The sequence below is a fragment of the Nelumbo lutea genome, chromosome 4 (genome assembly GCF_056320005.1).
Source record: "Nelumbo lutea isolate HS-2025 chromosome 4, American lotus-T2T, whole genome shotgun sequence".
Lineage (NCBI taxonomy): Eukaryota > Viridiplantae > Streptophyta > Magnoliopsida > Proteales > Nelumbonaceae > Nelumbo > Nelumbo lutea.
In genome coordinates, this window is record NC_142687.1 from 17,871,310 (window position 1) to 17,887,142 (window position 15,833).

General features: G+C 38.0%; 2 protein-coding genes across 4 annotated transcripts; one reads left to right on the forward strand and one right to left on the reverse strand.

Annotated features, from left to right (window-relative positions):
• Window positions 1–313: 313 nt before the first annotated feature.
• LOC148854281 (agamous-like MADS-box protein AGL65) lies at window positions 314–13,917 on the forward strand. Of its 3 annotated transcripts, XM_088982707.1 has the most exons (11): window positions 314–531; window positions 1,123–1,460; window positions 2,473–2,532; window positions 2,637–2,655; window positions 2,787–2,851; window positions 2,965–2,980; window positions 3,096–3,157; window positions 9,996–10,092; window positions 10,737–10,864; window positions 12,516–12,876; window positions 13,435–13,917. In XM_088982707.1, the coding sequence occupies exons 2-11, from the start codon at window positions 1,276–1,278 to the stop codon at window positions 13,486–13,488; spliced, it is 1,047 nt and encodes a 348-aa protein (XP_088838833.1). In that variant the 5' UTR covers window positions 314–531; window positions 1,123–1,275; the 3' UTR covers window positions 13,489–13,917. The 3 variants fall into 3 exon arrangements, with proteins under 3 accessions (XP_088838833.1, XP_088838834.1, XP_088838832.1); XM_088982708.1 differs by lacking the exon at window positions 314–531 and having other exon boundaries at window positions 558–1,460; window positions 13,431–13,917; XM_088982706.1 differs by lacking the exon at window positions 314–531 and having other exon boundaries at window positions 558–1,460.
• A 125-nt stretch (window positions 13,918–14,042) lies between these two features.
• On the reverse strand, window positions 14,043–15,420 carry LHCA4 (light-harvesting chlorophyll-protein complex I subunit A4). The gene is made up of 3 exons (XM_088982709.1): window positions 15,022–15,420; window positions 14,495–14,910; window positions 14,043–14,351 (listed from the first exon to the last, which is right to left on the reverse strand). The coding sequence occupies exons 1-3, from the start codon at window positions 15,222–15,224 to the stop codon at window positions 14,215–14,217; spliced, it is 756 nt and encodes a 251-aa protein (XP_088838835.1). The 5' UTR covers window positions 15,225–15,420; the 3' UTR covers window positions 14,043–14,214.
• Window positions 15,421–15,833: the final 413 nt, after the last annotated feature.

Below are 15,833 nucleotides of genomic sequence, written 5' to 3' on the forward strand. Positions count from 1 at the left end.
TAATCTTTTTTTTTTATTCAAATAAGAAAAAGTAATCCGATACTTGTAAACATATATCCATAACGTTTCACGTCGGTCAAATATCGGAGATGTAGTTCGTTTTGGGCGATTGAGTAAAACTGCAGTAGTCTAGTAGATCCCGACTCGGCTAATTATATTGATGTTTTTTGGTTGATTATTTAAAACAGAGTAATCCGCTACTTACATTACGTATACATACATTTATAGCATTCCATATCGGCGAAATATCGGATTTCTGGTTCGTTTCGGGCGATGGGCTCCTCATAAAGAGGAGCATCCTTGGTCGACAGGGTTTAATGATTCTCTCAGGAGGTTGCACTTTGAAGGGCGCGATCTCACCTTCCGTTTGAATCTCGTGGTTCTTTGAAATTAATTTCTAGTTACTTGCCCTTTCTCTTATTCCCGCGTTTTTCTTTCTTCCAATTAGTTGGTTGGTTTTGGAATTTCGGACGCTTCCCGATTCCCCCGCTCGTTTAACGACCGATTTTGCAGCTCGGCCGGTCATGCAATGTAAGCTATACATCTCTTCCTGCTTCTCTTTTATTTCTTTTTTTTTTTTTTCATTTTTCTTTTACCTCTGTAATAATTTCTTCTCTTTGATGGGTCATGGGTTTATCGACATCGTCCCGTTTTATCGGCTCCGGAACTATGTAGTTTTTACTTTTTAGTTCGTTTTTCGATTTCCTCATCTGGGTTTTGTTTGTTCGGTATTGTTTATTTTCTTCGTACGATCTTATGCCGTTTTGGTACACAGATTAGTTTTTGCAGAAGGTTAGGAGTCTACAAGTGGGAATCGTTTGGTTTTGTTTTTCTTTGATCCTCTGTATTTTTTTTTCCATCTGGGGCCCGGGCTTTCTAATTTGAACTTTGGTTTGTCATAGTTGCGCCTCTATTGTTTTTATGATCTCGGTTACATTTTTAGCAGCATATGAGTGTTGTCAATAAGTGCTTTTGATATTTTATTTTTTGCCGAGTATAAATTGCCCTGAGTTGCCTTCTTCCCTTTTGACTTTGTAATCTGGTTTTAACTTTGATGTTAAACAAAATTTTCTGAGAATACAAGATGTTGAGAATAGATGCTTCCATTGTATTTTTTTCCAGAGATTTCTGTCGATTCAAATTTAAAATGGATTAACGGGGGAAGCATGAGGAAAGGGATGTTTCGTAGCTAGTATTCGTATTTCAGGGGATCAGAAAGTTTAGGTCGATTGGAAAGAGATAAGTGGTTACAGGGTTTGAGTGAAAATCTGTAAGATGGGGAGGGTTAAGCTAAAGATAAAGAGATTGGAAAATACAAGTGGCCGACAAATAACCTATTCGAAACGGAGGACTGGAATCTTGAAGAAGGCTAGGGAGTTATCCATATTGTGTGACATAGACATTGCCCTTCTCATGTTTTCACCATCCGGCAAGCCTACATTATGCCTTGGAGAGCGCAGGTACTTAGCTTTTTCTTCTTAGTGTACCTATTATTATGTGCAAAAATTTATCTGATAAGTTTAGTCATGGTATCAATAATTTGGCTATTATCTAGATTTACTATTCAAGTCTGTAATATCTAATATGGCTTAAACAACAAATAGATTAGGGTACAAATGTGATAGAGAAAACCTGATCATTTCATTACTGACTGCATGTCTGATCAAAATTGGTGTGTGTTTACTCACTATTGACATGCATAATTCATAATAGTAATGGCCAGATGGTTGTCATAGTGTCCAAAGAGGTAACATGAAGCAAGTTTAGACAGCATTACAGATGTTCACCTTATGTCCTTACCTCAGAGCAAGAAACAGAGTAGAAAATTTGCACTAGGTCATAAATGATTTGAAGGAAGTGGCAAGGGCAAGTAAGTTGTTCTTCGGGCGGGGGGGGGGGGGGGCGCTTTTCTTAATTCATAAGTGTGGTTTATATTGTTTATCCATAAAAAAATATTTTCTTTAATTTGCTTATAAACCCTTTGTAAAATATATATTCCATCAATATATCTGCAGTTAGGCTAACATAGAATGACTTTACAGCGGAAGGTTTGATTTAGTTGATAGAAATATCTCCTTGTATTTTGCTTTTGGATCTGAATATATTTCTGGTGCCAAGAAATACCAATATATTTCTGATTATTGGCAGTGCATAAGACAAGTCCTTCTAAGCCATGGTTAACATTCAAATAGATTTTTAATAGTGATATTTTGTACATTTTAAGGTTACATGATTGTTTTCTTCCATGTGTTATAGATATTTGTGTTCGTAGACAGACACACCTCTGTTTAAGTGTAATGTTCTCAAATAGCCATGAAAATTTTCACCATCATCCTTTTCTTTTCATTTTCATGACTAACTGGTTTCATTTCTATGCAATGCATGCATATATTTGTCCTCATTTATTATTATTAGGATTAGGATTAAATTTTCCTATTTTTATAATTCTTGACTTCCCCATATTATTGTCAGTAATATTGAAGAGGTTATCGCAAAGTTTGCTCAATTAACTCCACAGGAAAGGGCAAAAAGGTGCTCTCAGTTTTATTTTTCAATTATAACTTGTTACTTCTTTCAGTTCAGGTTTAGATATGAATGTAACTATTATGTAATAGTTTTTCATTGGATTGAAACAGGAAGTTGGAGAGCCTCGAAGTAAGCTAGTCTTTCATGCTATATTCTTCTACTACAGGCTTCATTTTCTTGGCTTTTTATATTAAATAGGGATTTGAACCATTAATGCTGCATGTTCATACAACATTCTCATGGTTTCTTTGAGAGTATAGGCACTAAAGAAAACATTTAAGAAGTTGGATCATGAAGTGAACATACAAGACTTTTTGGGTGCAAGGTATGTGCTAATATTTGTGAATTTGGTGTTTTTTTCCATCTTAACTTCTCCTTTACCTGACATTGCCTTTTTAAGAAAATGAAAATGATATTTTCCTTTCCTTTTTGTTGCAGTACTCAAACGGTCGAGGTATGCAACACAAATCAGCGAATGTTAATGACCTTCTTGATCTTTTTATTAATCAAATTGTCATTCATGCCATTAACAATAACTTGTTATGTTTTGTCTAAATTTCTCTATGTAGGAATTGACCAACCAATCAAGGCTATTGCAAGCTCAACTTTCAGAACTACACAAGAGATTGAGGTGCATCTTCAACACCTTTTGTCTTTATTTTATTTTGCTCTTTCTGAGATATTATGCATTTATTCTATTTGGAACTTAAAAGCTATTTAACCATGTTTAGTTTGTGTTATCCTTTCTAATTGGTAAAATTATTCCATTAATTGGTCTCCCAACTGTTGTTTCATTTTGATGTAAGGGGCTTCCTTAGTTATATAAGGGCAGCCTGGTGCATGAGGCTCCTGCCAATGCGGGGTCTGGGGAGGGACAGATGTATGCAGCCTTACCCTTGCACATACAGGGAGGCTTCCTTAGTTATATATGAACTTCAAATCCTTGAAAAATCAGTGAGTTGTCCAATAATAAGGCATACAATTCTGACTACCTTATACTATCTGTTGTATAAGTGATAATGGATTTTCCTTTTTCTTTTTTTTTTTCTTTTTTCCTGATAGGTAACTGAATAATGGAAATTTTCCTCCTGAAAACTTTAGTTTTGTTTTCAGTTTTTCAAGATAAAAGGGTAGAAAAATCATTCACAGTCGTTTTATTGTACTGGAAGCCACAATATGGACTGGAGCAAACAGGATTCGTTAACTTTAAATGTGAAGAAATTTATGTCTTCTATGAATCCAATGGTTTCTGATTTCGATCAAGAGTGAAGTAGAGAAGAGAGGAGAAGAAGAAGAAGAAAGAAAGAAGAAGAGAGAAGAGAAGGAAGATTGAGACCAAAAAAGTATGGCTGGCGGCACCAGTCTTTGTGTTTATATGTTAGGAGACAATATAAAAAATAAAAACATGTAAAGACAAACATGCCCTTGCGACACAACTAAGATTACATCACTCCCCCTCAAGTTGGGGCGTAAATATCAATCATCCCTAACTTGTCACAAAGATTATAGTGCCGCATGGAGTTTAATCCTTTGGTAAGGGTGTCTGCAAGTTGTTCCTCAGAGCTGATGTAGGGAATGCAAACTTCTCCTTTTTCCAATTTTTCCTTGATGAAGTGTTTGTCAACCTCTATGTGTTTAGTTCTATAATGGAGAGCAGGATTGGCTGCAATGTTGATGGTAGCCTTATTGTCACAATAGAGTGACATAGGGTCATTGAGAGGAAAGCCCAATTCCCCATTCTTTATCCATAGAAGTTCTACCACACCATGAGATATGGCCCTTTATTCAGCTTCTACATCGATCTGGCCACCACACTTTGTTTCTTACTTCAGGTAACAAGATTTCCCCCAACAAAGGCACAATAGCCACTAGTGGATTTTTTGTCATCCACAAAACCAACTCAATCTGCATCAGTGTAAACCTCAACTCTCATATGCCCATGTTTTCCAAATAGGAGTCTTGTCCCAGGGAATTTCTTCAAATATCTAAGAACTCTGTATGTTGCCTCCAAGTGTGTAGCCCTGGGAGCATGCATAAACCGACTAAGGACTCCCATTCCATACGCAATGTCAGGTCTTGTCATAGATAGGTAGAGAAGTCTGCCCACCAATCTTTGATACTGCTTTGTGTTTGCTATGGGCTCATCATTGCAATCCCCAAGTCTGTGGTTGATATAGGAGTGTCAGCAAGTTTTGCTCCAAGCTTCCTGGTATCTTTCATGAGATCGAGAACATATTTCCTCTGGGAGATGAAGATACCCTAATTAGAGCGGGCAACGTCAATTCCAAGGAAATAACGTAAAGGCCCCAAATCCTTCACTGAAAACTAAGTGGCCAAGAATCTCTTCAATCTTTGTATCTCTAAGTCTCAATCATCTGTGATAATAATGTCATCGACATACAAAATTAAAGCTGTCATTCTTCCTTGTTTTCTCTTCACAAAGCGTGTGTGATCAGACTGGCACTGCTTAAAGCCCATCTGTTGAATTGCCTTGTGGAACGTACTGAACCAGGTCCTTGGAGACTATTTTAAGCCATACAGAGATTTCTTTAGTCTACAGACTTTCTACTCATTTTCCTTAGCACAAAAACCTGGAGGTTGGGTCATGTACACTTCTTCTTCCAAGTCACCATTCAAAATGGCATTTTTAATGTCCAATTGGTAAGCTCCCAATCTAGGTTTGTTGCTAAAAAAGAACTCAAATAGAGTTCATTTTTGCTATAGGTGCAAAGGTTTTCATATAATCAATTCCATACACTTGTGAAAAACCTTTTGCAACTAGTCGGGCCTTGTACCTCTCCACTATGCCATTTGCCTTATGTTTCATAGAGAATACCCATTTGCACCCCACAGGTTCCTTTCCCTCAGGAAGATCTGCCAACTCCCACGTGCCATTTTTGTGAAGGGCATTGATCTCCTCCTTTATTGCATCTGTCCACTTAGGAACAAGTAAAGCTTCTACAACACTCTTAGGAAGGGAAACACTATCAATAGCAGAGAGGAGAGCACAGAAAGAGGGTGAAACATTCTCATAGGATAAGGAAAGAGCCATTGGGTGGTGTGTGGTGCGTGATTTGACACATTTTCCTCTAAGCAATAGGAAGATCTAGATCACAATTAGAAGTATCAATATTAATGGGTTCAGGGACATTAATCGGAACAATAGTACTTGGACGCGGTGATGGATTCAATCCCTGAGAGTCCGGTGGCATAGGTTGCATAGCTTCAGGATGCTCTGTGTCTATTGAACTTTGTTGATCCCGGCTTTGACTTTTGTACCACTGTCTATGAAAGACTCGAAATGGAGGAGGGTCAAGAGGAGAAGGCAACAAAACCTGTCTTTGTTTCTCCTCACTTGGACTCTCCCCCTGAGGAGAAGCAGGAAAGAAAGGCACATCTTCAAAGAAAGAAACATCCATGGATACAAAGTACTTTTTGGAAATAAGGTCAAAGCAATGATAACCCTTTTGGGAAAGGGAGTAGCCAAGGAAAACACAAATAATGGCTTTGGGATCTAGCTTACCACGAGTAGGAGACAAATCATGGACAAAACACATATAACCAAAGACACGCATAGGGATAGGAAACAATGTAGCTATAGGGAAGATGAGCTGATGAGGGGACTTGTACTCCAAGAGATGAGATGGCATCCAATTGATAAAATAAGCCGCAGTAATAGCAACACCCACCCAGAAGCTTTTGGGAACATTCATGTGTATCAACAACCCTGAGCAACTTCTAGAAGATGACGATTCTTTATCTCTACAACCCCATTCTGTTGAAGGGTTCTAGCACAGGAGCTACGATGAATAGAGCCACAAGTTTCAAAAAATTCTGTGAGGTCACCATGAAATTACTCTTGGGCATTGTCTGATTGGAAAATTTGAATCTCTGTTTGAAATTGTATGTATACCATGCGCTAGAAGGCTTTCACAGGTTTAGGAACTTCGTCTCGAGAGTGCATAGGGTACACCCACGTATATTGAGAGAAGTCGTCAATGAAAGATATGAAGTATTTGTATCCATTCTCCGTTGGAATATTTACAAGTCCCCAAACATTAGAATACACAATGGAAAAAGAAACATCTGATCTTATCTATAAAAAAAAAGCATATGATCTTTTATTACGTAAAGAAAATGAAGTTCTACAATGCTTGCTTAGCTGACACACTTGGCATTGAAAATCATTAATTGACATAGACTTGAACAATTCTAAAAACAGGTATTCAAAGACTCAAAGGACAGATGACCCAAATGATTGTGTCACAAAGTAACCTGACTCTTATTTGACTGACTCAAAGACTCTGGGGCTGCATGACCAACTTTCTTCTCCAGCACATAGAGACCATTCACCGTGTTCTCTTTACCAATCGTCCTCTCGGAGGCCAAATCATGAAAGACACAAGATTGAGGAAAAAAGGTTACTGAGTAGTTCAAAGAGTGTGTAATGCTACTAATAGATAGCAAATTAATAGGCAGTTTTGGAACCTGTAGAACATTTGATAGAGGTAAGCCAAATGGCAAAGATGTAGATCCTCGATCAACAATGGAGGAGAAGGATCCATCAGCTAAGCTCACTCTATCTTTTTCAGAAAGAAGGGTGTATGATTGGAAAAAGGTTGACTTACCGGTCATGTGATTGGAAGCACTAGAATCAATAATCCATGGAGATTCAGAGGTATTAGTTGACACATGGAATGTAGAAGGTAAGTTATCTGAGGAAGAAGCAAAAGAGGTTGAAGGAGTGGTTCCAGAATTTGCTTGTGTGAGAGCCCTACCATATTGCTCCAAATGGTCACGAAAGGCAGTTATAATATCTTCCTTGAGATCAGACCTAGGGGGGCAATCCTGAGGGTTCACAATAGTTCCTCCACTTTGTGACTCATGAGATGCCAAGTTAGTCGAGGTGAACATCTTCTGATTTGGTTTCTTGTTCTGTTCTTGTGCTGATTTCTTATTTAGGTCTTGTGCTCGCTTTGGCTTACCATGCAATTCCCAACATGTCTCCCGTGTGTGTCGGGATTTCTGACAATGAGTGCACCATAGTTTATCTTTATCATTAACCATTTTCTGACCATCTCCCTTTCTTGCTGAATTGGTATTACCTCTTGCGGCTAAAGCAATTATCTTCCCCTCGGGGGGATTCATGGCAGATTTTTTACTTTCCTTGAATTGAACCAGTGCATACACCTCTTGGACAGAAGGAAGATCCTTGCTGCCCAAAATTTGAACTCGAATGGGTTCATATATGGGATTAAGCCCTAACAAAAAAGCAAACACCCGCTGCTGTGACACTAACTGTTTGTAGGCTTTGGCATCCTTTTCATTCTCCCAATCAATGTTCTGATAGTAATCTAACTCTTTCTAGATAGATGTGAGGGCAGAATAGTAGGTGGATAAGCTTCTTTCCCCTTGTTTACATGTTGCAGACTTGGCTTGTAATTGATAGATTCTAGCATAGCGTCTCTGCTTGGAGTAAGTTGACCTTGCTTGTTCCCATATTTCCTTGTCAGTCTCAGCCCACATAAAGTTCTGCTTTACTGATGGTAGCATAGTAGTCAAAAGCCAAGACATAATCATGCAGTTTTCTTGGTCCCACTTGGTATATTCAGCAGTACCAATCCTAGGTTCCTTCACTTTTCCATTGATATACCTTGCCTTGCCCCAGGCTGTGATGTACAGCTGCATCTCCTTAGACCATGTCAAATAATTTCTGCCATCTAAGGGAGTAATGGTCGTTGGAAAGCTCATAGAGTCAAGACTTCTGTTCATTCCTTCTTGGTTGAAAGAAGTTCTAGAGGTTGAAGAGTCTTCAGAGGCCATGGCAAAGGCTGCTATAGAAGTTTCAGACCTAGAACCCCTCTCCCGCAGTCCACACACTCACAAACACACAACCCTCACTGTAAGGTTCAAAATCAAATTGCAATCACAGTAACACAGCACCTGCTGTCACAGATTTACAGGTCTAACTGACCTCACAAGGGCTAGTTTAAGCCACACATAACATCTACAATTCTGCTGATGTATTTCTCCATCTGAACCAGGTCACACATGACCTACACAGGTTCTTCACCCACACAGTTTTGAATCACCGACTCAAAGGAGGTTATTAAACAAGCCTACACCATTCGGCTAGGGCAGATTTTAGGATGTTCTCGGTAACAATACCAAGAACTAATGAAAAAAAACTTCAGTCTAGGTTCCTGATCAGTTTGACTGACTTTTAGAAGTTACAGTCCAGAAAAGAATAGGAGAGAAGAAGAAAAGCAACCACTGACCTCTAGAAAAGCTCAGTCAATCATCTGCCGATCTCTGAGAGAGATTTTCTTTTCAGTTTCTGTTTAAAAAAGGATGGAATAGGGTCCTCCAACAATTATCAGTGCAAGGTCAAACTTGTTTTCCCCATTCTCAGTCTAGGTATGTGATTGGTAAGACCTTCGATCAAATAAGATGCCTTTTACAGCGTGCTGTCCTGCTAAGGTACCATGGTTTCGATCAAGAGTGAAGTAGAGAAGAGAGGAGAAGAAGAAGAAGAGAGAAGAGAAGGAAGATTGAGCCAAAAAAAGTATGGCTGGCAGCACCAGTCTTTCTATTTATATGTTAGGGCGACAATATAAAAAAAAACATGAAAAGAAAAAAGTGCCCTTGCAGCACATAACCAAGATTACATCAGTTTCCAATAATTTTAATATAAAAAGTAAAATACTTATGATTTTTTATAGGAGTAATAAACAGCATAAAATTCTAATATATTAAAAGTCTCTAAATATTGAGTGTAAAAGGTGAAAGCCTTATATGTCAATAAAATCTTCAGCACTCTTATTGATCCAAAAGAATGGTGAAGGATGAAAGTTCAAGTAGATTTTTTATGCAGTACACATTTCTTAGAGCAATTTTAAAAAGTAAACCATCTAAAAGTTGTATTTTAAGGGTAGTAGCATTACTCTCTCCCTTGCAAATGGTCTCATTTTTAAGCCCAACATGCCACCCATTTTCTTGCATTTTACATTTGATCAAACTCCATCTATACCGTGCCATTTCCTTTGGCCATGCAAAGTTCTTGTAAGACTTTCAAGTTTCCTCATTTTCAAGGGTAGTTAGAACAAAAGCATAATCAATAGCAAGAGTTGGTTATGCCAAAATTAATTTAATATTTATCCTTAATATCTTCTAAACTGAAATTGATCTGTTAATGTATTCAAGTAGATGTGGATAAAATTAGCCTGAGTTGGTGTAGGTGATCCTTAATGGAATCTTTTTTTTTTTGACGAGAATTCTGTAAATGATTTCCAATGCATCATCATGTTTTATAGTTTATCTTTCTGTGAAAATTTTACCATTTTCTTTTTATATTATTTAGAACTTTAAAATACCTTTTTGTATGTGCCATTTTGCATGCATATTAACAAAACACAGGTTTTAATTGATCATTGTCATGGTAACATTGTTCAACTTTTCATTTTCTTCAGCTATTGGACTAATCCAGATAAAATCGAACACATAGAACATCTGAGGGCAATGGAAGATTCCCTCAAAGAATCACTTAACCAAATTAGAACTCATAAGGTATGCCTTTTATTCTATACTTTAGGTGTCTTTTTACAAAGATGTATTTTCATGTAACATTTCTAGCACCCTTTGGAGACTATATTCAATTCTTAAAGAATTTAAGATTATACCATAATTTTTATGACCATTTAGTCTTACACTCTTTAATTTTAACAATTTCCACAATCTTTTGTCAGACAGTATCCTTATATGATGTAGTGCTCATTAGTTAGTACTACTTGGATTCGTTAAAAAAATAGGTAGTACTACTTGGCAAGGTAGTACTGTATTGAGGCACTTATGCTATCTACTTATCTGACCTCTGTCTTGATGCATTTCTGCCCAAGGATTAAAACATTGATGCATATCGTATCCATATTGCTGCACCCAGATACACATTGATATCGGTATTGGGTGTATTGATATTTTAATCCTTGCCCCTGCTGTTCATGTGAGTCAATAACGGCCCGCCAAGTGATATATGGCTCTATATTTGGTTCCTTTGATGATTGTATTGTATTGACAAAGTTTACTTCCATTTGGCAGGAGCCAAGTATGAATTATTCTACCCATGTTGTAATTTGCTTATTGTTGCATAATGATAAAAGTTTTGTAAGTTCCTTTTGGGTAATTGTCTTAAATGTAGTATTTCAATATTGTAGTTCCAGAATGAAATGAATCTACCCTTGGGAATGAGCAGTGAGCCACAAGCACAATCCATTTCATGGCTTCCTGGCAATGATAGTCAACATATAATGTTACCAGAGGATCCCAACTTGCTGTCTCAAAGGTGAGTGATCTGCCCATATAAGTTGTAAATAACTAATTCAACACTTTCTAATTGCCCAACTTGGTTGGAACCAGCTGCATTGGTTTCATAGGTATCGTCATCATCATCTAAGCCTTGTGCCAACTGCTGAGGTGTCAGCTAAGTACAAAGCCTTTCTGCTTTGAGAAGTGTTAAGAAACTCTCATGCATGAACTATAATTATGTTTTCCAAACAAAATTGGAACATCATCTCATCTAAAGTGAAGTGTTTTTTCTGATAATTATCTAAAGTGAAGTTATTCCACTCTGCTGTACCCCATTATAGGATTCAATTACAGTCTGTGGAAGTATCTGTGCTGATTCAACACTTATTAAAGGGACCTGATCTTTATGTTTTCTCTGGATTGATTCATTTCACTTATGTTTGACTTCCAAAGGAGTTTGATCTTACAATGTAGAAGTGAAAGAAACCAGCCAGCTTTGCTCCAATGCTTGTTGGGGCAACTTAATTTATATTGAAGAGCAATGATTAGTTGTTAATATAATATGGTAGATGCTAGTGTCACAGGCTTGGCTGTCACAGTCCCCTTAAATCACAAAAGGCCAAGAAATAACACTCCATAAACCCCTGTATTTGCACACAAACCCTGCTTATGTCTTGTCTTCTTGTGATTTGAGGTATCTGTGATGAACAAGGACCATGATGTTAGCTTGCTCATAAATATGCATGTGTGTTTGTGCATTCACTTCATTTAGTTTCTTTAATGTATGTATGTAGGTACTGAATTCATTTAATGTGTTTTGCCTTTAAATTTCTATAAGATCACACATCTTGTGCTAAATAATCAATATATGCACTACTAAACTGCATTTTCTGTATTGCTACTAAAACTATGTTATATTTGTAAAACGATTTTGTTCCATTAATAGTAAGTTTATAACCATTCTAGTTTCTGTAGATGAGTGGAAGTTCTCTAGATAAGTTTGTGCCTAAAGAGGTTTTGGTTTTACTATTCAATGGCCATAATAATTAGGAAGGTTATGTCTTTCCTAATGATAGACTACAGCTATCTTACAGCCTTTTCAAAATGGGCACTGGACCCATTTCAGACATTTGCAAAGGTTCTCTCTTGGTCAAATCTGTAGCATGTGAATAAAAAACTTTGGATTATTAAAATAAAATTCGGGAATTAACCATGAAATTGAAGTACTTGATAATTGATTATGATCAAATATTAAACAATTTTAATTATTTAGTGCTGTTTAATTTATGTTGGCTTCAAAGAAAATATTTTGATTTATGCTTCTATGTTTTATTTGCTTTCTGTTAAAAGTGTGTTCCATTATAAAATAAAATAAGGTAGATTATAAGAAACAAATATAAGAATTGAAGGGACTTGCCAAATCCCTGAATCCTACTTTTCAGGTTCACCAAGTCTGGCATCTCTCTCTCTCTCTCTCTCTCTCTCACACACACACACACACACACACACACGTGTAAGAGCACATGCATGGCACACTACTTTTCAGGTTCATCCATATCTTTAAGCCAATCTGCTTAATTTACTCAATTTCCTGTCTGGAATATTTTTCTGAACCAATTATTGGATATCCCTGCCAACTTGATATTTTTCCATAAGCCATTGAATGCAAATTCACTGTGTTCCCCTAGAGATCTGGACTGCTCTACTGATGCATCCATTCCAAGCTTTTCTACATACTTTACTGCGGTCAAACCAGAGGTTGATAGTTCAGGACAAGAAGGTGGAGCACTGAATGAGTTGAGCAGAAATGCATGCCTGAGGCTACAACTGGGTGGGCAATATTCATATCCACCATATGGATTTAACTTGCTAAGCGAGAAGAAATTCAAGACTGAAGTAGAAATGAGCTTACATGAAAACCCTGTTGATTATCAAGTTAATAGTGGCTTTGAGGCAGCTAGACCTGGGTATGACCCAAGCAATCGAAGCTGGGCTTCTTCTTCTGGCTCATGTTCCATTACCATGTTTGATGAGCATTCATACCCACAAGTAAGTGTTCTCATATTATGTTACGGCTTTGTTCAACTCCATATGATTTTCATTTTTATGGCACTATATGCTGAGAAGCTAAGATTTATCTGGATACAGTTCATGGCAAAATGCTTTCTGGATGGATAGGATATCAATGTAGACAACAGGAAATTGAGACAGTTTTCCACTTGCAGTGTCATATTTCTTTCTTTGTTAATATCTTCCATGTTTTTTTGCCACCAAGACCGGTTGGAGATATTTACAATCTTAAGAACATCTGGGTTCAGAGAAAGCCTCAACCCCAAAATTTTAGTGCACTAGCTTTTATTTAAATTATTTATATCTTCAAATGGGATGATATATGACCATTAATTCAATGGATTTTTTTTTTCTTTTTTGATTTTTCTGGGCCAATGTCCAGGAAGACTTTCTAACATACAGATGAATGCAGCAAGTCTAATTATGGGGTCATCTGATCTATTAACTGTCAACGTAGAAATTTATTAATTTGAAGATTATCATCTGATTTTTATTCCTATTCCTGCTACAACTGTTCTTGGTTTTTCTGTTAGCTAGGGACTGCCTCCCAGTTTTGAAGAAGCTGGCAATTGTTTTCAGCAACCAAACTGAATTTCAAAGCGATGTTAATGTTCCCTTTCTGATCAAGTTGGGTGGCCATAATGTGCATCTGCACCAAATCTTTTTGTATGCAAAATCCACAAAGATGATGCTGATGTACCAGTTTTGGATGTTGAACCAGTATCCTTGATGCAGGCGGTCCCATGTGGTATGGTGCAAGTGTCATACATGTACATGACTTGCATTGTTCGGTTGCAAAAATGGAAGGGCAGCACCTATTCGATCATTTGAGATACCGAATCTGTAATACCTAATTGTTTGTATAGTATTAACCATATATGAAAAGGTTTTTCAATTCATCTTTTCCGTTTTCCCTTGACAATGTTACCCGTGACAAGGGGAGATTCTCCTTTATTCATTTCTCAGTAATCTGAGCTGTAAATTAAATTCATAGTAATAATGGTAATTCAGTTAAACACCTGTACTCATTCTTGATGGTTTTCCATGGGAATGCTTTTATTTTATTTTTCATCGTTAGAAATTCATGGGCATCTCATCCTTTGTTTCATTGTGTTAGGAAAGCCAATAATAAATGATCAAAGTGATGAATAATAAAGCCAAAGAAAATGTAGATTGAAATACAGTAATACTCTCTTCTCAGATCCCCTGTACATTGAAGGTTTCACTTTTCTACATTGAAGCTCATCTCATTTCACTCAGATCCCATAAACTCATGGTTACAAAAGATTAAAATACAGTCGCTGTATCCCATTGGATTTAGAAGCCCCTGAGCGTTTGGACAATTGTGTTGTGCCACGGGTCAGAGAGATGCTGTAGAAGGTTGTCGAAGGGTCCTTTCCCGGTCACATTGTGTTGGACGACAAATCCCAAGAATGCCAACATCGCCAACCGCCCTGCATATGAGATTCAGATAAGCCTAAAAATGTCAAGTAAAAAACTAGCAACTGTGGACTCAGTGGAAACCTCCAAGGTGATTTCCGCAGCTTAAAGTTAAATATATAAACTTGATGAATGATGGCGAGCATTAATGGTTTACCATTGGCGATCTCCTTCTCCTTGGCCTCCATGGTTGGCGCAAAATTGAGGGGGTTAAAGATGCCGCCGGGGTATCCAACTTCATTGGGAGGCAAGCTGTAGTTCTTGAAGATGGGATCTTGGTTCACACTTCCTGGGTTTTTTATGTCTTGCCACCTTCTGATCTCCACGTAGTGGAACAAGATGAACTCGATCACGAAGAGGGTCGAAGACGATGCAAAGTATTCAGCCTTCCCTGCGTCGTACCATGCTGGTACATTGATTATGCCTATCTTGGTGAAGATTTCGGGCAACAGCATTCCTGCGACACCCAACATGGCCCATCTCCCATTCACAAGCTCCGCCTGGACGAACCATTTCAAGTTCTCGGGGTCCTCTGCCAATCCCAAAGGATCAAACCCGTTGTCGCCCGGGAGGCTGTCGTCAATCAAATTATTCACTTTTTAGTATAAAAATAACAAAGCCACCATTGAGATATATAGTAAAGCCTGCATACGAAGACTGTAACAGAAAGATCTTTTCATTTACCTGCCATTAAGATACCCAGGCGAGGCCAAACCCGGCAACCACTCTCCCTTCTTGGCTTCGATCTTAAGCGAACCGGACGACAACGAAGCAGCCGTTTTGACCGAGATTTCCCTAGCGAGTTTGCCGGATGATCCAGTGAGGAACCTTGATCTTGATGTGCATGGCCGGAATACAGCTGAAGCTTGAGTTGTGACCGTCGCCATCGAAATTCCGGTAAATAACAAGCGGATCTCCGGCGGGGGGGAGTTGCAGTGGTGTAGGCTTTGGCTATTGAGTGTATTTTGTGTGTCCTTTTGTATTTCATTTCTACCGTATTCTTGTGGTTCACATTCAGAGTTGGAAGCTGACGAGAATCCAACGGTCAGGACCTGGTGAAGGGTTAAACCGACCAATCAGAGCGTTGGATCCTTATCCTTAATTCCTTACTTATCTTGTTGCCATATCCACAAATCTATATCTTTCTTGCTGTTGGTCGGCAAAAAATCTTGCGGGTCCCACAAATCTTCGCGTAGCAGATTCTAGTCTTGTCCCACGTGGAATTTAGAAATCCAATCAACTCCAGACAAGTGGCTGGCTCAAAGCTTTCCGGTGGCTGTGGAAAATGATGTCTCTCTGTTTTGCTTACATCAATGTTTCATCATGTGACATATTTGCCTACTGATGCTCCCCCATCATCTTTGGCACCTGATCTAACGGTGGCACTATCATCAATATGATATAACCGTGTTATTTATCAAAATTCATTCATGTGACTCTTACTTGGTCAAAACTCTTTTCATATACGGGAATACGTGCAAAGTACGTATACGGGA

Bases quoted from the DNA above. Each gene is read 5' to 3' on its own strand.
- LHCA4 (XM_088982709.1), bottom strand. From the start codon at position 15,224: ATGGCGACGGTCACAACTCAAGCTTCAGCTGTATTCCGGCCATGCACA. The intron at 14,911-15,021 runs GTAAATGAAAAG...GATTGACGACAG, and splicing joins CCTGGGTATCTTAATGGCAG to CCTCCCGGGCGACAACGGGT. The intron at 14,352-14,494 runs GTAAACCATTAA...TCTCATATGCAG, and splicing joins GGAGAAGGAGATCGCCAATG to GGCGGTTGGCGATGTTGGCA.
- LOC148854281 (XM_088982707.1), top strand. From the start codon at position 1,276: ATGGGGAGGGTTAAGCTAAAGATAAAGAGATTGGAAAATACAAGTGGC. The intron at 10,093-10,736 runs GTATGCCTTTTA...TCAATATTGTAG, and splicing joins ACCAAATTAGAACTCATAAG to TTCCAGAATGAAATGAATCT. The intron at 12,877-13,434 runs GTAAGTGTTCTC...TCTGTTAGCTAG, and splicing joins ATGAGCATTCATACCCACAA to GGACTGCCTCCCAGTTTTGA.